Source organism: Salvelinus namaycush, chromosome 1, assembly GCF_016432855.1.
Source record: "Salvelinus namaycush isolate Seneca chromosome 1, SaNama_1.0, whole genome shotgun sequence".
NCBI lineage: Eukaryota > Metazoa > Chordata > Actinopteri > Salmoniformes > Salmonidae > Salvelinus > Salvelinus namaycush.
The window spans coordinates 8,482,428-8,507,923 of record NC_052307.1 but is presented as its reverse complement, the minus strand read 5'-3'; the positions used below and the strand labels follow the sequence as shown (position 1 = coordinate 8,507,923).

The 25,496-nt window shown below is 41.5% G+C and overlaps 1 protein-coding gene across 1 annotated transcript in view; it reads left to right on the top strand.

The window, feature by feature from the left end:
* Positions 1 to 12,230: 12,230 nt before the first annotated feature.
* LOC120050303 (glutamate receptor ionotropic, delta-2) overlaps positions 12,231 to 25,496 on the top strand; it is a 513,655-nt gene continuing 500,389 nt past the window's right edge. The window contains exon 1 of the mRNA XM_038996885.1: positions 12,231 to 12,318. Within this exon, the coding sequence (XP_038852813.1) occupies positions 12,231 to 12,318 (88 nt within the window). The remainder of the gene's footprint in view (positions 12,319 to 25,496) is intronic.

Below are 25,496 nucleotides of genomic sequence, written 5' to 3'. Positions count from 1 at the left end.
AGCGAGAAACAAACAGGGGCTGAGGGGCTAGGGTTCTCTCAAGGGAAAGAGAGAGAAACGGGAAAAAAAACAAAAAACATCTGTGCCTCTGGGCAGCACAGTTGTAACATTTGACAGCAGAGTGAATATGTTGTGAAAGACCAGTCTACATCATGTAGAGGAGGCCATTAGGTACAACATGTTATTGATCAAGCCAGCAGGAGTTCAACACCCTTACTTAACACATATCACAGTCACGCTTTGATAGTGAACTAGGGCTGTATAAGAACAATTTGTGTCTCTGTCTCCCGCATCTCAGTTTGATCTTTGATCAGCTGTCACCCATCTCTCTTGTCTCTATCAATATGTTATCCTCCCTGACTAGGATCTGTAGCATGGTAATGCTGAAGTCGACACGTCTCTTGTCACACTCCGGGGTGAAGTTTCCCCTAGGTGCATGTCTAGGATCAGCTTCCTCTCACCCAATCCTAAGCCTAACCATTAGTGGGAAAAATGCCAAACTGAACCAAGATCAGTGTCTAGAGGCAACTTCTCCTTACACATCTTGGTACACCTGGAACTTCAATATATTTTATGTCTCTATAGCAGACAACCAATTTATTACCCTTGTGATTTTTACCATTGTGATGTTCTGTAGTGTATCAATCTCATAGCAGTTTGATTGGTTCCCAAAGAAATGCTGCCAGCCTCTTTTCTTTGGAGGTGTCTGAGATGACATCCTATTCACTATATAGTGAGCTACTTTTGACTTGGGCCCATAGCGTTCCCTATGTAGAGAACAGGGGACCATGTTAGATGCAGCCTCGATGAAAAACATATTCTACTGACTCCACAGAGGTCATTATGTCAGTCATAAATGTACTTGTGCATGCGCCGTACAAAACAAGTCTCGACACTTCATAAAGCTTCTGTTTACCCGAGATTAAAGTGGAAGGCGCCCGTAACTCCTGAATCAACTCTATGGTCTTTTTCGTTCTGGTGTCGATAAGGAAGCACTTTGATTGTGTTTGTTTGTTGCTATCAATTATTCACAGAGTGCAGATCACAATGTTTGGGTCTCTTCATTTCAGCTGCAGATTTAGTGCCAGAGAACGCCACTCTGGCTTGGTGCTTATAGTGGTGCCTGTGTCTCCATTGGGTTCAATTGCGAACAAACCCATATATTTCTCTCTGTCTCATTAAGGCTAAGTAGGAATACAAAAGGAGCATAGGCTCATAGCACTTCCAACATGTGCTAGGGAGATAAACAAAAGACAGCACAAGATAAGGAACCTGTTATACTGCAAATGTGTATATCAACTGTATATTTGTATATTCACTGTATATAAACTGTATATTTGTATATCAACTGTATATCCACTGTATATAAACTGTATAGTTGTATATCCACTGTATATCCAATGTATATAAACTTTATATTTGTATATCAACTGTATATCCACTGTATGTAAACTGTATATTTGTATATCCACTGTATACCCAATGTATATCCACTGTATATCAACTGTATATCCGCTGTATATTTCTATATCCACTGTATATTTGCATATCAATTCTATATCCACTGTATATCCAATGTATATCCACTGTATATCAACTGTATATCCACTGTATATCCAATGTATATCCAATGTATATCCACTGTATATCAACTGTATATCAACTGTATATGTGTATATACACTGTATATTTGCAAATCAATTCTATATCCACTGTATATTTGTAAATCCACTGTATATTTGTATATCCACTGTATTTCCACTGTATGTTAACTGTATATCCACTGTATATTTGTATATACACTGTATATTTGTATATTCACAGTAAATGTGTATATCCACTGTATATTTGTATATCAACTTCATATCCACTGTATATCCACAGTATATTTATATATCCACTGTATATCAACTGTATATTTGTATATCAACTGTATATCCACTGTGTATCAACTGTATATCCACTGTATATGAACTGTATATCCACTGTATATTTGTATATCCACTCTATATCCACTTTATATCCATGGTATATCAACTTCATATCCACTGTATATCCACTGTGTATATTTGTAAATCCACTGTATATACACTGTATATTTGCATATCAATTGTATATCCACTGTATATTTGTAAATACACTGTATATTTGTATATCCACTGTATATTTGTATATCAACGGTATATCAACTGTATATTTGTATATCAACTGTATATTAACTGTATATTTGTATATCAACTGTATATTTGTATATCCACTGTATATCAACTGTATATTTGTATATCAACTGTATATAAACTGTATATTTGCATATCAATTGTATATCCACTGTATATTTGTAAATACACTGTATATTTGTATATCCACTGTATATTTGTATATCCACTGTATATCAACTGTATATTTGTAAATCAACTGTATATTTGTATATCAACTGTATATTTGTATATCCACTGTATATCAACTGTATATTTGTATATCAACTTTATATCCACTGTATATTTGTAAGGCACACACCTGTCGATATACAGTTGAAGTTGGAACATACACCTTAGCCAAATACATTTAAACTCAGTTTTTCCACAATTCCTTACATTTAATCCGAGTAAAAAATCCCTGTTTTAGGTCAGTTAGGATCACCACTTTATTTTAAGAATGTGAAATGTCAGAATAATAGTAGAGAGAATGATTTATTTCACATTCCCAGTGGGTCAGAAGTTTACATACATTCAATTAGTATTTGGTAGCATTGCCTTTAAATTGTTTAACTTGGGTCAAACGTTTTGGGTAGCCTTCCACAAGCTTCCCACAATAAATTGGGTGAATTTTGGCCCATTCCTCCTGACAGAGCTGGTGTAACTGAGTCAGGTTTGTAGGCTCCTTTGCTCGCACACGCTTTTTCAGTTCTGCCCACAAATGTTCTGTAGGATTGAGGTCAGGGCTTTGTGATGGCCACTCCAATACCTTGACTTTGCTGTCCTTAAGCCATTTTGCTACAACTTTGGAAGTATGCTTTGGGTCATTGTCCATTTGGAAGACCCATTTGCGACCAAGCTTTAACTTCCTGACTGATGTCTTGAGATGTTGCTTCAATATATCCACATAATTGTTGTCCATCACTAGCAGCACCATATCACCAAGTAACATTCTGAATATGTTGTCCATCACTAGCAGCACCATATCACCAAGTAACATTCTGAACATGTTGTCCATCACTAGCAGCACCATATCACCAAGTAACATTCTGAATATGTTGTCCATCACTAGCAGCACCATATCACCAAGTAACATTCTGAACATGTTGTCCATCACTAGCAGCACCATATCACCAAGTAACATTCTGAATATGTTGTCCATCACTAGCAGCACCATATCACCAAGTAACATTCTGAATATGTTGTCCATCACTAGCAGCACCATATCACCAAGTAACATTCTGAATATGTTGTCCATCACTAGCAGCACCATATCACCAAGTAACATTCTGAATATGTTGTCCATCACTAGCAGCACCATATCACCAAGTAACATTCTGAATATGTTGTCCATCACTAGCAGCACCATATCACCAAGTAACATTCTGAATATGTTGTCCATCACTAGCAGCACCATATCACCAAGTAACATTCTGAATATGTTGTCCATCACTAGCAGCACCATATCACCAAGTAACATTCTGAATATGTTGTCCATCACTAGCAGCACCATATCACCAAGTAACATTCTGAACATGTTGTCCATCACTAGCAGCACCATATCACCAAGTAACATTCTGAACATGTTGTCCATCACCAGCAGCACCATATCACCAAGTAACATTCTGAATATGTTGCCCATCACTAGCAGCACCATATCACCAAGTAACATTCTGAATATGTTGTCCATCACCAGCAGCACCATATCACCAAGTACACTTCTGAGTGTGTGAAAATGTACTTGTTGAATAAAGGGGATTCTGATTCTGAAAACAGTGGTCATTCAATGAGGTTTTAATCAGGGCTGTGTGGAATGCATAGGATATCCAGGGAGAAACCAACTCAGTGAGAAGACAACTCATGAACAATGTCTGTGTTTATACCTCTGCACTGAACAAACTTTACTCTGATAGCTTTTCAGCTATTTCAGTGTGGTTACGTCTCTTCCTCCAAGGCAGACATAAGGTTAGTAAACCTTTATGTTGATGACAGGAATCAGAAGCTATGATAATAACTGTAAGGCTTTTAGTCACTGTCCACTTCAGTGCTCTTCAGACCCCAACAGGCAGACAGAGACACTTTTCTCTGGTCAAGCGATGCAGCAGCATCTCTCCAACACAGAAGTGTCCTTGAGGCAGGGACAGCGTGCATACTAAGTCACTCATCACACACCTGAATTGCTATTTTTATCTCTGCCTCTGTGATGCCAGGTCTCACAGGCTGTCGTAAGCTCATCACAAACATTTATAAACACCCCTTGATTAGATCTAAAGCCACGCGCCACCCCCTTCACCAAGGTGACATTCTCCCATGTCCTATACACACAACCTGACGGTGAACCTCCACGTCATGGAAGGGAAACATCCCCGTTGTGCTTTAGTCAACATTTATGTCTACAGTACACATGTACTGCAGCTGCCTCACACAGTTGGTTTCAAGGAATTGGTGTCAAATGTTTTTACTTGCATAAGTTACGTGCCTGACTGCAGTGTCTGTCTGCCTCTCTCTGTCTATCTGTCTGTCTGTCTGCATCTCTCTGTCCGTCTGTCTGTCTACCTCTCTGTCTGTCTGTTTGCCTGCCTGCCTGTTTATCTGCCTGTCCCTCTGTCCACCAGTCGGCCTGTCTTGACCTCTGTCCACCAGTCGACTTGTCTTGACCTCTGTCCACCAGTCGACTTGTCTTGACCTCTGTCCACCAGTCGGCCTGTCTTGACCTCTGTCCACCAGTCGACTTGTCTTGACCTCTGTCCACCAGTCGACTTGTCTTGACCTCTGTCCACCAGTCGACTTGTCTTGACCTCTGTCCACCAGTCGGCCTGTCCTGACCTCTGTCCACCAGTCGGCCTGTCTTGACCTCTGTCCACCAGTCGGCCTGTCTTGACCTCTGTCCACCAGTCGACTTGTCTTGACCTCTGTCCACCAGTCGACTTGTCTTGACCTCTGTCCACCAGTCGGCCTGTCTTGACCTCTGTCCACCAGTCGACTTGTCTTGACCTCTGTCCACCAGTCGACTTGTCTTGACCTCTGTCCACCAGTCGACTTGTCTTGACCTCTGTCCACCAGTCGGCCTGTCCTGACCTCTGTCCACCAGTCGGCCTGTCTTGACCTCTGTCCACCAGTCGGCCTGTCTTGACCTCTGTCCACCAGTCGACTTGTCTTGACCTCTGTCCACCAGTCGACTTGTCTTGACCTCTGTCCACCAGTCGGCCTGTCTTGACCTCTGTCCACCAGTCGGCCTGTCTTGACCTCTGTCCACCAGTCGGCCTGTCTTGACCTCTGTCCACCAGTCGACTTGTCTTGACCTCTGTCCACCAGTCGACTTGTCTTGACCTCTGTCCACCAGTCGGCCTGTCTTGACCTCTGTCCACCAGTCGGCCTGTCTTGACCTCTGTCCACCAGTCGACTTGTCTTGACCTCTGTTCACCAGTCGACCTGTCTTGACCTCTGTTCACCAGTCGACTTGTCTTGACCTCTGTTCACCAGTCGACTTGTCTTGACCTCTGTTCACCAGTCGACTTGTCTTGACCTCTGTCCACCAGTCGGCCTGTCTTGACCTCTGTCCACCAGTCGACTTGTCTTGACCTCTGTTCACCAGTCGACTTGTCTTGACCTCTGTTCACCAGTCGACTTGTCTTGACCTCTGTTCACCAGTCGACTTGTCTTGACCTCTGTCCACCAGTCGGCCTGTCTTGACCTCTGTTCACCAGTCGACTTGTCTTGACCTCTGTTCATCAGTCGACTTGTCTTGACCTCTGTCCACCAGTCGGCCTGTCTTGACCTCTGTCCACCAGTCGGCCTGTCTTGACCTCTGTTCACCAGTCGACTTGTCTTGACCTCTGTTCACCAGTCGACTTGTCTTGACCTCTGTCCACCAGTCGGCCTGTCTTGACCTCTGTCCACCAGTCGGCCTGTCTTGACCTCTGTTCACCAGTCGACTTGTCTTGACCTCTGTTCACCAGTCGACTTGTCTTGACCTCTGTTCACCAGTCGACTTGTCTTGACCTCTGTCCACCAGTCGACTTGTCTTGACCTCTGTCCACCAGTCGGCCTGTCTTGACCTCTGTCCACCAGTCGGCCTGTCTTGACCTCTGTCCACCAGTCGGCCTGTCTTGACCTCTGTTCACCAGTCGACTTGTCTTGACCTCTGTTCACCAGTCGACTTGTCTTGACCTCTGCGTTGCTGATCATAGCCTGCATTAACATGCTGCACCTCCCCTTATCACACGCCTCATCCAATCACTGTAGTTAATGGGACCGCGCCCAGTCATCAATCGAAACAAGGCACATGGACATAAAAATTCAAATGAAATGTGTGCAAAACTGATATTGAAAGTGTGAGTAGCGTACTATGGTAAATGTTTTGTTCGAGATAATGGTGGTTTCAGCAAACAGACAAACATGGTAAATTGTAGCATTAATAAATATTAGGGTTCTCATGCGCTGGTTGACATTTATTGTCATGAATCTTGCCCCGGAGGCAGCTCAGCAGAGTTAAACCTAACCTTAACCACACTGCTAACCATAACGTCTAACCTTCAATTAAAGTTAAATTATCAAATGTTTGTTTTCATGAATTTTTACAATATAGCCAATTTTGACTTTGCAATTGACCCCGCCAGGGAAATCGCTCAGATCTGCATCCAGGGCAAGATTCATGACAATAAATGCTTCTCATGCTTGATGTTGATGCACTTCATGGTGATGTGGCCAATGAAACAAGTTTAATAGCAGATTGTGCCTACCTCAGCTGGAAGGAGGGAGAGTACAAGCTGACAAGGAGTCAGACAAATGTCATTATATGGGAAAGATGTGTGTTTTCTTTATTGCTCTCCAGTTTCAAAATCCAACCTTAACTTTTACCTCACTATCAACTGCTCAAATTATTAGCATGTTTTATGGTTTAAACATGACAGTTGCAAAACTGTGCTGTACACGAAAAGATAATATGAAGCTCATAAAGTCTATTTATGAATGTTGGAAACTCACACAGAGTTTGAATACAGTAGCCTATATACAGTAGATGACAAATATGATGGAGGAAGTTGGATGAAGGGTTCCCCGGTGACAGTTCACTCTGGTGTGTTGGGTTGAAGTGGGAGGTGGGTATTAGTGTGCATGTGTGATATCTATAAAGTATCTCTTGGTTCTTAGAATGATTTGTGCAATCATGCCTGGTGGATGTTTGATGCCTTTTGGAATTGCTGCACTGTAAAACGTAATTACACTGAACAGCAATATAAACACAACATGCAACAATATCTAAGAACTTACTGAGGAACAGTTCACATGAGGAAATCAGTCAATTGAAATAAATTAATTAGTCACTAATCTATAGATTTCACATGATTGGGAATACAGATATGCATCTGTTGGTCACAGATACCTTAAAGAAAAAGTAGAGCCGTGGATCAGAAAACCAGTCAGTATCTGGTGTGACCACCATTTGCCTCATGCGGCGCGACACATCTCCTTTGCATAGAGTTGATCAGGCTGTTGATTGTGGCCTGAGGAATGTTGTCCCCACTCCGCTTCAATGGCTGTGAGAAGTTAATGGATATTGCCGAGAACTGGAACACACTGTCGATCCAGAGCATCCCAAACATGCTCAATAGGTGACATGTCTGATGAGTATGCAGGCCATGGAAGAACTGGGACATTTTCAGCTTCCAGGAATTGTGTGCAGATCCTTGCGACATGGGGCCGTGCATTATCATGCTGAAACATGAGGTGATGGCGACGGATGAATGGCACGACAATGGGCCTTAGGATCTCGTCACGTTATCTCTGCGCATTCAAATTGCCATTGATAAAATGCAATTGTGTTCATTGTTGGTAGCTTATGCCTTCCCATACCATAACCCCCCCGCCACCATGGGGCACTCTGTTCACAACGTTAACATCAGCAAACCGCTCGCCCAGACGACACCATACTGCCCGGTACAGTTGAAACCGGGATTAATCTGTGAAGAGCACACTTCTCCAGCATGCCAGAAGCTATCGAAGGTAAGAATTTACCCACTGAAGTCTATTACGACGCCAAACTGCAGTCAGGTCAAGACCCTGGTGAGGACGACAAACACACAGATGAACTTCCCTGAGACAGAATTTCTGCACAAACTGTCAGAAACTTCGGTTGTACAAACCCACAGTTTCATCAGCTGTCCGGGTGGCTGGTCTCAGATGATCCTGTTGGTGAAGAAGCCGGATGTGGAGGTCCTGGGTTGGCGTGGTTACACGTGGTCTCCGGTTGTGAGGCTGGTAAGGATGTACTGCCAAATTCTCTAAAATGTCGTTGGAGGCGGTTTATGTTAGAGAAATGAACATTCAATTCTCTGGAAACAGCTCTGGTTGACATTCCTGCAGTCAGCATGCCCATTGCACGCTCCCTCAACTTGAGACATCTGTGGCATTGTGGTGTGTGACAAAACTGCACAAAATTTAGAATGTTCACTAACAGGGATGTAAACAAAATTTGAGAGAAATAAGCTGTTGGTGCGTATGGAACATTTCGTGGATCAAAAATTGCAGCTCATTAAACATGTTGCATTTATATTTTTGTTCAGTGTAGTTCTGCTAACTAAATTTTTGGTGGAAACCTGTTGTCAAGAACCATTCGAGTAACCCAACTCAAAGTATTTCAGTGTTCAATACTTAAAGTAATATCATCACCACATGGTTATCATTTTAAATTGTAAATACTTAACAGTTTTGTGTTTAATAAACTTTTTAAAACTAAATTGCATGATGTATTCTGAACTGTAACGAAGTTACTTGAACATTAATATTTGTTGTAGTGAACATAAAAATGTAGGGCCCCTTCTACTTACATTTTTCATCTTCCTTACATTTTGTTTTTCAAGTGTAGGTAGTTCTAATTAGTAATTTTCAGTTTTTGTGTCTTAATATTTAACATTGTTTTATATATGTGACAATGTGCCATTTTAACCCACGTTAGCAGGCATTGTTGAGCACCGTGCTCATTCCTCTAGCTAGCAGATAGCGCTGTAAACATGGGTGCTGCATTAGCCTCTGTCGCTAAGAGTTGTGCACATGACCTTGTTGATGGTGGGAATGGATTGTCTCATTATTGAACGTCAATTTGCCCAAAGGGTTTTGATATCCGTTCATCATGATCAATTACACCTCATAGCACAACAAACTGCATCACAGTGCTAGAGGCGTCACTACAGACCCGGGTTTGATCCCGGGCTGTATCACAACCGGCCATGATCAGGAGTCCTATAGGGCGGCGCACAATTGGTAGTCAATGTCTGACTACTTCTTTATTATTTTAAATAAAGACGTAAAACTATAGAATCAAGTAAGAACAATTTATTTAATAAATGTTGTATTGACTTTAAAATATTAAATAACCATAACATGTAAAAACTCAACTTTAGATTAGCAGAACATAAATAAATATACTGAACAAAAACATAAACGCAACATGTAAAGTGTTGGTCCCATGTGTCATGAGGTAAAATAAAAGATCCCAGAAATGTTCCATACGCACAAAAAGCTTATTTCTCTCAAGTTCTGTTTACATCCCTGTTAGTGAGCATTTCTCCTTTGCCAAGATAATCCATCCACCTGAAAGGTGTGGCATATCAAGAAGCTGATGAAACAGCATGATCATTACACAGGTACACCTTGTGCTGGGGAAAATAAAAGGCCTCTCTAAAATGTGCAGTTTTGTCACACAACACAATGCCACAGATGTCTGATATAAATACTATGCATGCCAGTATCTCTTGGCTAAGAGTTGAGGAGAGACTGACTGCATCACTTCTTCTTTTCATAAGAAACAATAATGTGTTGGAAATACCAGTTTGTTTGCATAGTCAACTTACACACACTTACCCCACCAAGACATGTCACCAGGGGTCTTTTCACAGTTCCCAAATTCAGAACAAATTCAAGAAAGCTCTGTTCCATCTCATATTGCTCAAATAAACAGCAAACCTGGTTTCAAAAAACAGATAAAGCAACACCTCGCGGCACAACGCCTATTTGACCTAGATAGTTTCTGTGTATGCATTGATATGTAGGCTACGTGTGCCTTTTTAAAAATGTATGTAGTTCTTTCCTTGAGCTGTTCTTGTCTATTAATGTTCTGTATTATGTCATGTTTCATGTTTTGTGTGGACACCAGGAAGAGTAACATCTTCTTTTGCAACAGCTAGTGGGGATCCTAATAAAATACCAAATGTCTCATGTTTTGAGGGAGCGTGCAATTGGCATGCTTACCTTCACATCGGGCTTCTTCACCTGCAGGATCGTCTGAGACCAGCCACCTGGACAGTTGATGAAACTGAGGAGTATTTCTGTCTATAATAAAGCCCTTTTGTGGGTTAAAACGAATTCTCAGTGGGTGGGCCTATGTCTTCCCAGGCCCACCTACAGTATGGCTGCGACCCTGTCTTAGATCAGGGCCTAATGCGTTTATTTCATTTGACTGATTTCCTTACTGAACTGTAACTCAGTGAAATTGTTGCATGTTGTGTTTATATTTTTGTTCAGTATAGTTATATTTACTCAATAACCTACTATTTAACTGTACTCAAAAACATTAACTGACTAGAAATCTGATTGACATATGAGTTAGTTCCACTTTTATGATTTGAGTTCTATTGACCATTGGAGATTTTTTAGTAGCGACTACTCAATTTCTTTAATGAGGTAAGCAGTTACTTTTTACAATGTGTAAACTATGTCCAGTGTCCACTCTAGTGCAATCAATCTTCTTTAGTGAATATCCACGTTGCATGAAAGTTATGGGGCAATACCTGTAAGAGGCTGATAGATAGCGGTTAAGAGCGTTGGGCCAGTATTCGAAAGTTGTCTGGTTTGAATCCCCGAGCCGACTAGGTGAAAATTACGTCGATCTGACCTTGATCAAGACACTTAACCCTAATTGCTCTGAATAGAGACAATATGAACAGTTTCCAGTAGTTTTGGCTGTGAAACAATGACATTTGATTGAAAATAGGCATTTTAAAACACAAGATGATTTCCCTTTATTCCCACCTTCAATTCCTGAAATGTAGGCTATTGTTCAAAAGCGATCACGTGCCAAAGTGTTATCCTCCAGGATCCTTAATCCAGGATCGTCATCAGATTAAGATTATACCCAGGGACCCCCATTTATGAGACCGATGGAGATGGAGTGCCCGCCACTGAACCAGGGCGGAGCTTGGCCAGATTACCCCTCTCGGTTCATTTTAGATAGCCTACCCCCCGCCCTCTGTGCATCTCTTCCTCTCCCTGCCTCCGTCAGTCATCCTCCCAGGTAACTCTGGTCCAGACAATGCGCGGCTGGCAACTGCTGCTGTCCGTGTAGTTGGCTCTCTACAGGGCCTTCTCCCACACAGTATACCTCACCTTCCGACTGCTAGAGACAATCCGCATGCGGAGCGGTCATCGCGCGCACTGTGGCGAATTTTCACTTGATTTTCTGTCGCAGAAAAGAGTGGTCCCTATACGCTTGCCAGTATTTCGGAATATGGTGGTCCTTGTTAAATATGAATGAGTTCTCCTTTTTTTACGTCTTAAATGTCTGTGATGGATACAGTCTTAGAATCTGCATGAAAATTGAAGTTTTACGTTTCGTTTTATTCATTAATGCTTGCAAAATGCGTCGTGTCTGAGGCAGAATCTACGGTCTCGACCAAATCAGCCCAGGACCTGCGTCTGAGAAAAGCAAACCCGTGCTTTCCTAATATTTAGCAAACATTGCATTTGGCTTGCGTTCATCCCCAGTTTTGGATTGATCGGATGCGTCGGCGTTGGAAGCGGCTGTGGAGAACCCCGTAGCTTTCAGCATGATTTGATGTAACTGGATTTTTTAACAGGGCAACTGGATATCTCTTACCTTTTAACGGAGAACAGCTACATTCAAGTCAAGAAGCAAACTCCATCAAGAGATAGATCCATCCCTATATGGACTAAATCTTGGTTCTTCGGGATTTAAAACTAGCAAATCACACGCATCTTGTTCGGCGCTTCTTGGGAAAATAGCCTTAAACTGTGGGAGACATGAAAGTTGTTTCAGCAGTGTTGTTCCTTGCCATATTTTGGAGTCAGGAGTGGGAGCCCGTGCTTTCTGATTCAATCATACACATCGGTAAGTTACCGTCTTCCAACATCAGTAGGCTAATAAGGATGCCATGCCTCTGTGCATAGATTTGCCTCTGCATAGATTTTGGTATAAGCAAATAATTTGTACCACTACACACCACTAACGGTTTGGACAATGTCAGTTCCCGTAGCATAATATTGGTACGGGATACATTATTATTAAATATAAGCAATTAATTCCCCCCACAAAAAAAAGAATAATGTACATAACAGCATGCGCCATTGCGCATAATGGTTAATGAAGTTGCATGCTGAGTTTTGCACATAATTACCATGTATGTTTCAATTAGGGTATTTCATCTTATGTTTTTCTATTTAATAACGTAAAGGCGGGAAATGTGAATAACTAAAATGTAATATGAACATAGTGATTAGCCTATGGGTATTGTGTTTACGGTCTCAAATCGCCTGCTACCTGAAAACAGGTGATGTGAAAAGTCCGTGATGTCTGCGGATTAGGAAGGAATATGCTGATATTCTATTTCTTGAAACAATGTAACCACATATACTTGTAACCTACATGCAATGCAGCTGGAATAGCCTTAACAATATAGGCCCGTGCCTACCACTGTGGAAAGTGTGGTAATGTTGAGTGGCATATCGAAAAGGGGTGTAGGAAAATTGTTGTTAGATACTTCTTATAATGTAGGTTGTAAGAGAAGGGTCAGCTGAGAGATTTCTGTCTCGTGCATGTCTTGTGCGCAGGTATATAGGTTACTATTTGGATGGACATAAATTGTGATATGAAATGGGGGAAAATCCACTCTTGTGTGTGTGTGTGTGTGTGTGTGTGTGAGAGAGAGATGCACACCAATTTAGGGTGTCAACGATCGCACCTTGCAGCACACTGATGGTTTTAAAATGTTACAAGCAAGATAAACCCGATAGAGCTACAGGCCTAGAGGCTATGTGCTTAACATAGAAAGCTACAGGTTTACCTAATCTAAAACCACCATTTCTATATATTAGCTTGTAATCCCTTAACCTCTTTAGTACATTGGCCTTCTTTATATTTGACTATTCCAACCCCCAATACTCTATGATAGCCTATTGTGAGGTCATTATTTTGCAATGCATTTCTGGCTTGTTGCACACCTGACAAAAGTCAATTTAATGCATCAGAAACATTAGCCAAGGTACGCCAAGGTGATTTACATTAGCTTATTTGTAGCTGTTTGTTAAGATCAGCGATTCGTTTATGGACGGTCTTTGGGCAAGGTTAGTTTACTCCAGTGAAAAACGGGGAATATTTATCCTATTTATATTGAATATTTTCCCCGTTTTAACGTAGCCTACTTTTAATGTACTTATTTTTCATCTGAATGCCAATAACCCGTTTTTTGTTCTCTTGTACTCGATAAATAACATTTGCTTGTGTTTTTGAGTCTTTGTTTTATTCCCAACCTCCAATCGATAGTTCGTTTCCATTCTTTGACGTTTCTATTTAGAATCCCTACATGAAAGGTTACCTCTATCATTTCCCTCCCTGGTGGAAATGGCAGACTATAGGCCACTTGTTTGTTTTGATATATCCTTGCATTGCGCGGTCAAATGAGAAATCACGACAGCATAAAAACTAACATGGTAGGTGTACCGTAGGCCTAATTATTGTGGAACAAAATGCTTTAATTGAAGTCTTTAGGCATATATTGTCTACCAAAACGAGTGGAAGGTCAGGGGAATGAAAAGCTACCGTATATTAAGCATCACTTTGACGATGTCAGAAGTAATCCCTTTCTAATCTCTTTGTTGCTGTTAAATAAAGAATGGGGGGAGAACCCTGACGTCAACCCAGAGATAGCACTACCGCATCATCCTTTCCTGTGACGGGGGAATGTTAGGTAGGCATTTTCATTTCGCGCGCATTACTTGATCGCAGAGGAGCCTTCTAATGATCTGCATGCTGAAGGGAGAGCCCGTGCGCCGTGCACTGCATCGCAATGGCCTGCCGCTTTATGAGGCTATTCAGAAAGTCACTGTGATTTATGTCGCTGGAAAGCAACAAAGTCCCTGGTATTATCCGAGCTGCCTGGCACCGTCCTCACACACCACATCCACCCGCTCACCATGCACTAATGCAGAGGAGGCAAACATTCCCGCACGACAGTCCCACTTCAGGCTACTTTGTTGCACCCGTTTAAGATTCATGATTCCCTGTTTAAAGTGGATGCCTCTGTTTATGTTTTGCACCTGGTCAAATCCAATGTGCCCAACTCGAAATGCTGGAGGGTCAGGTTTATTATATTCCCCCCTAGTGGTTGTTCTGAGTCTTTATAGCCTTTCAAACGGTCATTTTCTATTAATATTCAACACTTCCCAATACTCCTGAGAAGGGAAACAAATATTTATTATTTATCTTTAAAATCATATCATTTTCACATTATTTATGATCTGAACCAAATAATAGGTTACATCTTCCTGTGTGGCTCAAGAGGCTTTCTTATTCAGCTGTAATATAACAGAGAACTTGACCCACTGTTCCATCTTTGCCATGGTAGTGGAATTCAAATATGTGGGCTTTTATTATGGGATGTCCCTGGGTGTTTTGCTAAGCCGTTTTCCCCGCTGTCAAGATTCCTTCCTTTTCAACAATCAGCACGTTTGTGTGAAGTGATTCCTATCTATCGAGTTATGTATCTATGAGCTCTAACAGATCTGCAACTCCGTGTTTTTTTTGCAGAAGATTTAACACCTCAGATTTCCTCTGTGTTAGGATGTCTGACTGCAGTACTGGAAGTGACCTAGACATATAGTATTGTGAGTGATTGTGAGGGGTTGCAGGTAATGTATGCTAAAGAAAATACTGTTTTCAGGACTTTTCTGCAGTCGCTGCCTCCCTATATTTATTCAAAATGAATTAGAATATCCTTATATAGAATATAAGGCTTTACACGAGACAAGCTACAGTATATCCTTGCAATTTATTACATTCATTCTTTCTCTTCTACATTTTGTTTCCATCCTTATTATTACAAAATGTATTTTGGAATCTAAGGTGGAATAACATGGAGTCTAACCCTGTAAACAGTCAGCAGGTAAGGTAGGGTAGGCCAGGTGGACTGGGCCATTTCAAACATGCTATATTTGGAGAACAATCGAGGCCCTTATCCCAAGAACAAACTGATGATGAGGAGTATGTGTGTTGTAAAGGTTTTTGGCTTAATCCCCTCCTAACGCCAAGGCTAACCTCAGCGTGCCGATGCCAGCTGTGTGTGTGTGTGTGTGTGTGTGTGTGTGTGTGTGTGTGTGTGTGTGTGTGTGTGTGTGTGTGTGTGTGTGTGTGTGTGTGTGTGTGTGTGTGTGTGTGTGTGTGTGTGTCTGTGTGTGTGTGTCTGTGTGTGGACGGGAAGCCAACGGGGCGCTTAGGCATGTACCAATAACCTTGCCTCCATTCAAGAGCAGTTATGCATGTTTTCTGAGCGTAGAGAGAGTTGACAGTAAATTTACAGCACTATAAAACGGCCCTTGTTATAAAGGCAAACGTTATCACAAGTGTGTTCCACGATGGAACTCCCAGTGAAGGGGGAGGCTCTGCTAGACTGTATGTTCATCATGCCATATATTTCTAATTGACTGATCGACTTCAAAGCCTGCTGATAGTTCCAGGATATGCTCAATTAGTTGCCACGTTAAGTTGGTCCATTGGCTTGGCTGCACGACTCCACTAATGGGTCATACTAAGTCTTTTACGTTCTGCTTTCCTCACAGTTCACTGGAGTGAATCGTCCTCCAGAAATCTCTGTTGGTTTTCCAGCGGGCCAGTCCCAAAACACACATGGCAAATGGGAACACATGCACCACTACCACTCACTAACTGTGGCACTCCTGCACTTTAGCCCTACCTAGAACCAATAAAAGAGGTTTCTAACCTCAAGGGTCTTTTCCTGGTTAAATAAAGGTTAAATAAACTAGAAGGGCCACAGAGCTTCATATGCTCATAAATCATTGAGCATGCTGTGTACAGATACAGACATCCTACTTTTTGTTTTACAAGACTTTAACCTTTATGTTAACAGGGAAAACATATTGAGGCCTAGGTCTCTTTTACAAATGTGCCCTGTATATACAACACAAATATTTACAGTTGACAAGAGAGTGGAACTGTAGCACAGAAGGTTGTAGATAAATGAGAGAGAAGTGAGTAAAGAACATAGCTAGAGAGGCAGAGAGGAAACCAAGTCATTCATGTGTTTCTCCAGTTCTCTTATTGTAGGCCTGAGGACTGTGCTGTTTATGCCATATAGATAGTATGCTGGTGCTGTGTGGCCTAGGGTGATTTCACATATACAGGGCCTTCAGAAAGTATTCACACCCCTGGACTTTTTCCACATGTTGTTGTGTTACAGCCTGAATTTAAAATGGATTCAATTGAGATGTTGTGTAACTGGCCTACACACAATACACCATCATGTCAAAGTGGAATTATGTTTTTCAAATTAATAAAAAATGAAACGCTGAAATGCCTTGAGTCAATAAGTACTCAACTCCTTTGTTATGCCAAGCCTAAATAAGTTCAGGAGTAAAAATGTGCTTAACAAGTCACATAGCAAGTTGCATGGACTCTTTGTGCGATGATAGTGTTTATCATGATTTTTGAATGACTACCTCATCTCTGTACCCTACACATACAATTTTCTGTAAGGTCCCTCAGTCTTGCAGTGAATCAGGAACCAATACACGCAGTCAGTCAGGAAAGCAAAGGCTAGCTTTTTCAAACAGAAATTTGCATCATGTAGCTCTAACTCCAAAAAGTTTTGGGCCACTGTAAAGTCCATGGAGAACAAGAGCACCTCCTCCCAGCTGCCCACTGCACTGAGGCTAGGTGACACGGTCACCACCAATAAATCCATGATAATCAAAAATTTCAATAAGCTTTTCTCTACGGCTGGCCATGCCTTCCTCCTGGCTACTCCAACCCTGGGCAACAGCTACGCCCCCCCCCCCCCCCCCCCCCCCCCCCGCAGCTACTCGCCCGAGCCACCCTAGCTTCTCCTTCACCCAAATCCAGATAGCAGATGTTCTGAAAGAGCTACAAAACCTGGACCCATACAAATCAGCTGGGCTAGACAATCTGGACCCTCTCTTTCTAAAACTATCTACCGCCATTGTTGCAACCCCTATTACCAGCCTGTTCAACCTCTCTTTCGTATCGTCCGAGATCCCTATAGATTGGAAAGCTGCCACGGTCATCCCCCTCTTCAAAGGGGGTGACACTCTAGACCCAAACTGCTATAGACCTATATCTATCCTTCCCTGCCTCTCTAAAGTCTTCGAAAGCCAAGTTAATAAACAGATCACCATTTCGAATCTCACCGTACCTTCTCCGCTGTGCAATCTGGTTTCCGAGCCGGTCACGGGTGCACCTCAGCCACGCTCAAGGTACTAAACGATATCATAACCGCCATCGATAAAAGACAGTACTGTGCAGCCGTCTTCATTGACCTGGCCAAGGCTTTCGACTCTGTCAATCACCGTATTCTTATCGGCAGACTCAATAGCCTTGGTTTCTCAAATGACTGCCTCGCCTGGTTCACCAACTACTTTGCAGACAGAGTTCAGTGTGTCAAATCGGAGGGCCTGTTGTCCGGACCTCTGGCAGTCTCTATGGGGGTACCACTGGGTTCAATTCTCGGGCCGACTCTTTTCTCTGTATATATCAATGATGTCGCTCTTGCTGCGGGTGATTCCCTGATCCACCTCTACGCAGACGACACCATTCTGTATACTTCTGGCACTTCCTTGGACACTGTGCTAACTAACCTCCAAACGAGCTTCAATGCCATACAACACTCCTTCCGTGGCCTCCAACTGCTCTTAAATGCTAGTAAAACCAAATGCATGCTTTTCAACCGTTCGCTGCCCGCACCCGCCCGCCCGACTAGCATCACCACCCTGGACGGTTCTGACCTAGAATATGTGGACAACTATAAATACCTAGGTGTCTGGCTAGACTGTAAACTCTCATTCCAGACTCATATTAAACATCTCCAATCCAAAATCAAATCTAGAATCGGCTTTCTATTTCGCAACAAAGCCTCCTCCACTCACGCCGCCAAACTTACCCTATTAAAACTGACTATCCTACCGATCCTCGACTTCGGCGATGTCATCTACAAAATAGCTTCCAATACTCTACTCAGCAAACTGGATGCAGTCTATCACAGTGCCATCTGTTTTGTTACCAAATCACCTTATACCACCCGCCACTGCGACCTGTATGCTCTAGTCGGCTGGCCCTCGCTACATATTCTATGCTAGGTAAAGCTCCGCCTTACCTCAGCTCACTGGTCACGATAACAACACCCACCCGTAGCACACACTCCAGCAGGTATATCTCACTGATCATCCCCAAAGCCAACACCTCATTTGGTCGCCTTTCCTTCCAGTTCTCTGCTGCCGGTGACTGGAACGAATTGCAAAAATCGCTGAAGCTGGAGACTTATATTTCCCTCACCAACTTTAAACATCAGCTATCTGAGCAGCTAACCGATCGCTGCAGCTGCACACAGTCCATCTGTAAATAGCCCACCCAATCTACCTACCTCATTCCCATACTGTTTTTATTTACTTTTCTTATCTTTTGAACACCAGTATCTCTACTTGCATATCATCATCTGCTCATTTATCACTCCAATGTTAATCTGCTAAATTGTAATTATTTGCTACTATGGCCTATTTATTGCCTACCTCCTCATGCCATATGCACACACTGTATATAGACTTTCTTTTTTTCTACTGTGTCATTGACTTGTTTATTGTGTTATTGGCTTGTTTATTGTTTATTCCATGTTATTCCATGTGTAACTCTGTGTTGTTGTCTGTGTCACACTGCTTTGCTTTATCTTGGATAGGTCGCAAATGTAAATGAGAACTTGTTCTCAACTAGCCTACCTGGTTAAATAAAGGTGAAATAATTAATTTAATAAAAATGTACAAATACAGATTCAACCACAAAAACCAGGGAGGTTTTCCAATGCCTCGCAAAGAAGGGAATCTATTGGTAGATGGGTAAAAAAAAGCAGACATTCAATATCCCTTTGAGCATGATGCCGGAAAGAGGAAGTAAACCGCTCAGTGATTTCACCATGAAGCCAATGTGACTTTAAAACAGTTACGGAGTTTAATGGCTGTGATAGGAGAGAACTGAGGATGGATCAACAACATTGTAGTAACTCCACAATACTAACCTAATTGATAGTGAAAAGAAAGAAGCCTGTACATAATACAAATATTCCAAAACATGCATCTTGTTTGCAACAAGGCATTAAAGTAATACTGCAATACAAAGTGTTATGTTTGGGGTGAATCCAATACAACACATTACTGAGTACCACTCTCCGTATTTTCAATCATAGGGGTGGCTGCATCATGTTATGGGTATGCTTGTAATCGTTAAGGACTGGGGGGTTTTTCAGGATCCAAAAATAAACGGAATGGAGCTAAGCACAGGCAATATTCTAGACGGAAACCTGGTTCGGTCTGCTTTCCATTGACACTTGGAGATGAATTCACCTTTCTGCAGGACAATAACCTAAAACATAAGGCCAAATCTACACTGGAGTTGCATACCAAGAAGACAGTGAATGTTCCTGAGTGGCCGAGTTACAGTCTTGACTTAAATCGGAGTATTTTTTGTAAATCGTTGACAAAAAAAAAGACAATTAAATCCATTTTAATTTCCCTTTGTAACACAACAAAAAAGTCAAGGGGTGTGAATACTTTCTGAAGGAACTGTAGTGCTTTTTACAATAACCGATCTCACTCCTCTTTAAAGTGGATTCTGAGGTAAAAAAGGCTAAATAACTGTCTTTGCTTTCACATTGTTATGTTTAGAAAGGAACCAAGATCCTTTCCCAACATTCACTCAATGCACTCTGGGTTTTTACAAAGTGCAGGACAAGCCATTCCATCAGAACGTGTTATCGGACAGCTAGATATACCTACTTTCATTCTGGAAGCTAATAGATTGCATTTATTTAAAACATGAAACATAATAATTATTATCAGAAGATAACATTAACATGTAAATATTATTGGTAATTGAAAACTGTTCACCCAATGTAGGCTACCACCCCTTTAAGAGCTAGCATTGATTTTGTGACCTATATTGTGATTCTCCCAAAATATTGCTGTCTTCTCACAATTCAAACCCCACAATCGAATAAACAATTTATGAAGCTCTCTTAGCCTATATATCACAGATTGCAAACAAGTAATAGTGTCAGTATAAAACTCCACACGTTTTGGAATTTCTGTGCATCCTTGACAATCGCTAATCAATATCCAAAACAGCACACGTTATTTCATAATCTTCTCTCTTTTGTGGCACCAATGTGATGGGTTATGCCAGGGGAAATTGTGTTGCTGTAGCCTAGTGTGTGGTGCGGGAATAATGACAAGCGAACCTGGAGAGCCTTGTGTTCACGTTGCCGTAAAAAAGACAACCAAACCTCGGGATTCCAGGGAACCGAACTCAGACCAGCTCGAGAGGTTACTTTAGGTTCGCTTCGGGGGCTCTTTTGAGGGGTCTGAGTTCCTTTGGATTGCTTACACTGCACAAAAAATTAAGCAAATCGCACCGAGTTCACAAGATTGGCTGAAAAGGACTAAGCTTGCAATGTCAGGATCATGGGTTCGATTCTCGCTGGGGCCACCGCTACGAAAATGTATGCACGCACTACCGTGTTAGCTGCTTTGGATAGAACCATCCGCTGAACGGCATATATTATATTAATATACAGTACATGGGTTAGCTGGACATATTTCTCCATTATTCAGAGGGTGCATGGCAGAGAACATTTCTCAGCTGCATCGTCTTTTCAAAGCCCTCATGTTGAAAACGAGAGTAATTTCCTGTGTGTTTAGTGAACAAGGACAAGGTCCCAGTTGACTGCAGCACCGCAGTACTGTAAGCACGCCAATCAAGGCTCGCGCGGCAGGCATTATTTCCCTGGTACATGATAATGATTATTATACATATTCTTGAATGGAAAATGTTAAGCATGGTTAATTGTGTGTCAGGTTTTATTCTCTCCTGGACTGACAGAATTAACTGTGAATACAAAGGTTTCACCTGGGTTGTCTGATTCCCCCTCAGTTCCAGTTAGTCAGTAAAAAATGAATAGAACGTTGAATTTTTTGTTGCTGAAATATGAATAGAATCAATAGAAATCCTAAAGAAGACTTATTCAATGGGAACTAGATATTTGTTTTTGTTTTGAAATAATGAATAATTTTGTTTTATGCACTAAAGACAGACAAAAGATTTTACAGTTTCCCTAAAATTATGAGTGCCAATTAGCTGAACAACGGAGGTTAGCTGACCCGTTTCAATTAATAGTCAATAACAATGATCCAGACATACAGTATATAGCACAAGCATTCCGCTACACTTGCATTAACATCTGCTAACCATGTGTATGTGACCAATACAATTTTGATTTGATTTGATATGGTTGCAAAGGCTTGGACATTGCCTTCTGATTCACCTTGAATCGTTGTTGCTCCAGTCATCTTTCCAATCTACACTGAGTGTACAAAACCTTTTTGCCCTCAGAACAGTCTCTATTCAACGGGCATGGACACTACAAGGTGTCGAAAGCGTTCCCCAGGGATGCTGGCCCATGTTGACTCCAATGCTTCCCACAGTTGTCTCAAGTTGGCTGGATGTCCTTTGGGTGGTGGACCATTCTTGATAAGTATGGGAAACTGTTGAGCATGAAAATCCCTGCAGCATTGCAGTTCTTGAAACACCTACTACCATACCCCGTTCAAAGACACTTAAATACTTTGTTTTGCCCATTTATCCTCTCAATGGCACACATACACAATCCATGTCTCAATTGTCTCAAGGCTTAAAAATCCTTCTTTAACCTGTCTCCTCCTCTTCATCTGCTCAGATTGAAGTGGATTTAACAAGTGACATCAATAAGGGATCATAGCTTTCACCTGGATTAATCTAGTGGTTACAGTTTACCTCATTATTAATCTAGTGGTTACAGTTTACCTCATCATTAATCTAGTTGTTAGTGGTTACAGTTTACCTCAGCGTTAACCTAGTGCTTAGTGGTTACAGTTTACCTCATCATTAATCTAGTTGTTAGTGGTTACAGTTTACCTCAGCATTAATCTAGTGGTTACAGTTTACCTCATTATTAATCTAGTGGTTACAGTTTACCTCATCATTAATCTAGTTGTTAGTGGTTACAGTTTACCTCAGCGTTAACCTAGTGCTTAGTGGTTACAGTTTACCTCATCATTAATCTAGTTGTTAGTGGTTACAGTTTACCTCAGCATTAATCTAGTGGTTACAGTTTACCTCAGCGTTAACCTAGTGCTTAGTGGTTACAGTTTACCTCAGCATTAATGTAGTGGTTAGTGGTTACAGTTTACCTCAGCATTAATCTAGTGGTTACATTTTACCTCAGCATTAATCTAGTGGTTACAGTTTACTTCAGGGTTAATGTAGTGGTTAGTGGTTACAGTATACCTGAGTATTAATCTACTGGTTAGTGGTTATAGTTTACCTCAGCATTAATCTACTGGTTACAGTTTACCTCAGTATTAATCTAGAGGTTACAGTTCACCTCAGTATTAATCTACTGGTTACAGTTTACCTCAGTATTAATCTAGAGGTTACAGTTTACCTCAGTATTAATCTAGAGGTTACAGTTTACCTCAGTATTAATCTAGTGGTTACAGTTTACCTCAGCGTTAATCTAGTGCTTAGTGGTTACATTTTACCTAAGCATGAATCTAGTGGTCACAGTTTACTTCAACATGAATCTAGTATTTACAGTTTACCTCAGCATTAATCTAGTAGTTACAGTTTACCTCAGCATTAATCTAGTGGTTACAGTTTACCTCAACATTAATATAGTAGCTACAGTTTACCTCAGCATTAATCTAGTGGTTACAGTTTACCTCAACATTAATCTAGTAGTTACATTTTGCCTCAGTATTAATCTTTAACCCTGGTCTTTTACACATAGCACGGAACAACCAGGCTCACAGATGCAAGCAGTCATTGTTATTATACAGTATTAAATACTGCATCAAAATACAGTTGGATTGGTGTGTGTCAAGAACTGCAACGCTGCTGGGTTTTTCATGCTCAACAGTTTTCCGTGTGTATCAAGAATGGTCCACCACCCAAAGGACCAATATGTCGTTTATTGGTTGACTATATCACTTGTAGTCAGGACGTCATTGTTGTTGGACAAACAGCTCTGACTAGCAAGAGGGAAACAAAAAATGCAACAACAAAAAAATATATATATATTTTTACAGTAAATACGAGTCATACTCGACATAACAGTGACAAAACAGTTGAACAAGAAGGGGATAACATCTGTCAGGCCAGGAGAGAAATGCCTGGCTTTACCAAGCACCACATTACTCTCTCCAGACAGAGAGAGATGGAGCTGAGCCTCCTTGGGAGAGGCTGTGTCTGTGGTAATCATTACCCTGCCTTCTTTAGAGCCCTCTGGCCTTTTACTTTCATTTGTTGTTCTCTCTTCTCTTCTCTCCAGGCCCTCTCACTTTCTCCCCTCGTCACCTCCCCTCTTTACCTCAAACTCACAATGGGTAGAATGCCTTCAGATATCTTTGTTTTCTGCCCCCCCCCCCCCCGTTTCACCTGTCTTCTCTTAGATGAAGAAGAGCCAGAGTGCTCTTAACCCTTGCTTCTCTCTTCCTCCCATTCTCCTATGTTTCTAACCCCATCTTTCCTCTACACTATAAGCATAACGAAATGATTGTTTATGTATTTGAGTTATTTTTAGGTGTAATCTGAAATGGCTACTGCTGTGCAATATTCATGTTGATCTCATTTCACAGATTGTCAGTCCTTCCATAGCTCCATCTATGAATTTCAGGGTGGTTCCATTTCTCCAGCCCCATTCATTAACTTTATAGAAAACCAAGTGGCAGGGTTGCGCTTAGGCTGAAATACATATTCAGCTTTAATGAAATAGACTACTGTATTTACTTCCTTTATCCCATGCACTTGGCATCCTAGATTCCAAGAAATTGATGGAAGGATGTTGAGAATATTTCCACAGAACATCTGATTATTCTTAAAAGAAATGTCGAGATGTCTTTGTCGGGGATAATGACAGAATTCCCATAAACGTTTCTTCAGCAGATCAAAGCATGCAAGGTTGTATATTTGGACAGTTTTACTTTTGACAGATATTTTTTTCTTTGTATTAAATACAACGAATTATAACTCATGCGGTAATCCTTATGCAAATACCTTATTCAATTACTGCATGTCCTAAGCATAAGTCTTGTAAATCTTAAAAAGTTAAGCTTTAAATCCTCTTTAGGAGAAGCCTACTCTAATCATCTAGATATTGTTGTTTTTGCCCCACTAATTCCTTTGATTTCATGTGACCCTGAAACGGAACATGGCTCTGTTTTCTCAGGAAAGGTGAAACCTTGCCCTCCACCTCATCATCATTCAGACCCCCACTGTGTCCAATATAAGTGGAGCAACTCACTGAAGTGTTGCAGCTTATAGGACTACACTATATACAATAGGACTATACTATATACAATAGGACTATACTATATACAATAGAACTACACTATATACAATATAACTACACTATATACAATAGGACTATACTATATACAATAGGACTAAACTATATACAATATAACTACACTATATACAATAGGACAGTAACATCATTAAGGTGGGGGCAGGGTTGTAAAGACGAGTTCAAGGATGGTGGGGGGAGGGTGTAAAGAAGAGTTCTAGGAGGGTGGGGGGTGTAAAGAAGAGTTCTAGGAGGGTGGGGGGTGTAAAGAAGAGTTCTAGGAAGGTGGGGGGTGAAAGAAGAGTTCTAGGAGGGTGGGGGGTGTAAAGAAGAGTTCTAGGAAGGTGGGGGGTGAAAGAAGCGTTCTGTGTGGGTAGGGGTTGTAAAGAGGAGTTCTAGGAGGGTGGGGGGTGTAAAGAAGAGTTCTAGGAAGGTGGGGGGTGAAAGAAGCGTTCTGTGTGGGTAGGGGTTGTAAAGAGGAGTTCTAGGAGGGTGGGGGGTGTAAAGAAGAGTTCTAGGAAGGTGGGGGGTGAAAGAAGCGTTCTGGGTGGGTAGGGGTTGTAAAGAGGAGTTCTAGGAGGGTGGGGGTGTAAAGAAGAGTTATAGGAAGGTGGGGGGT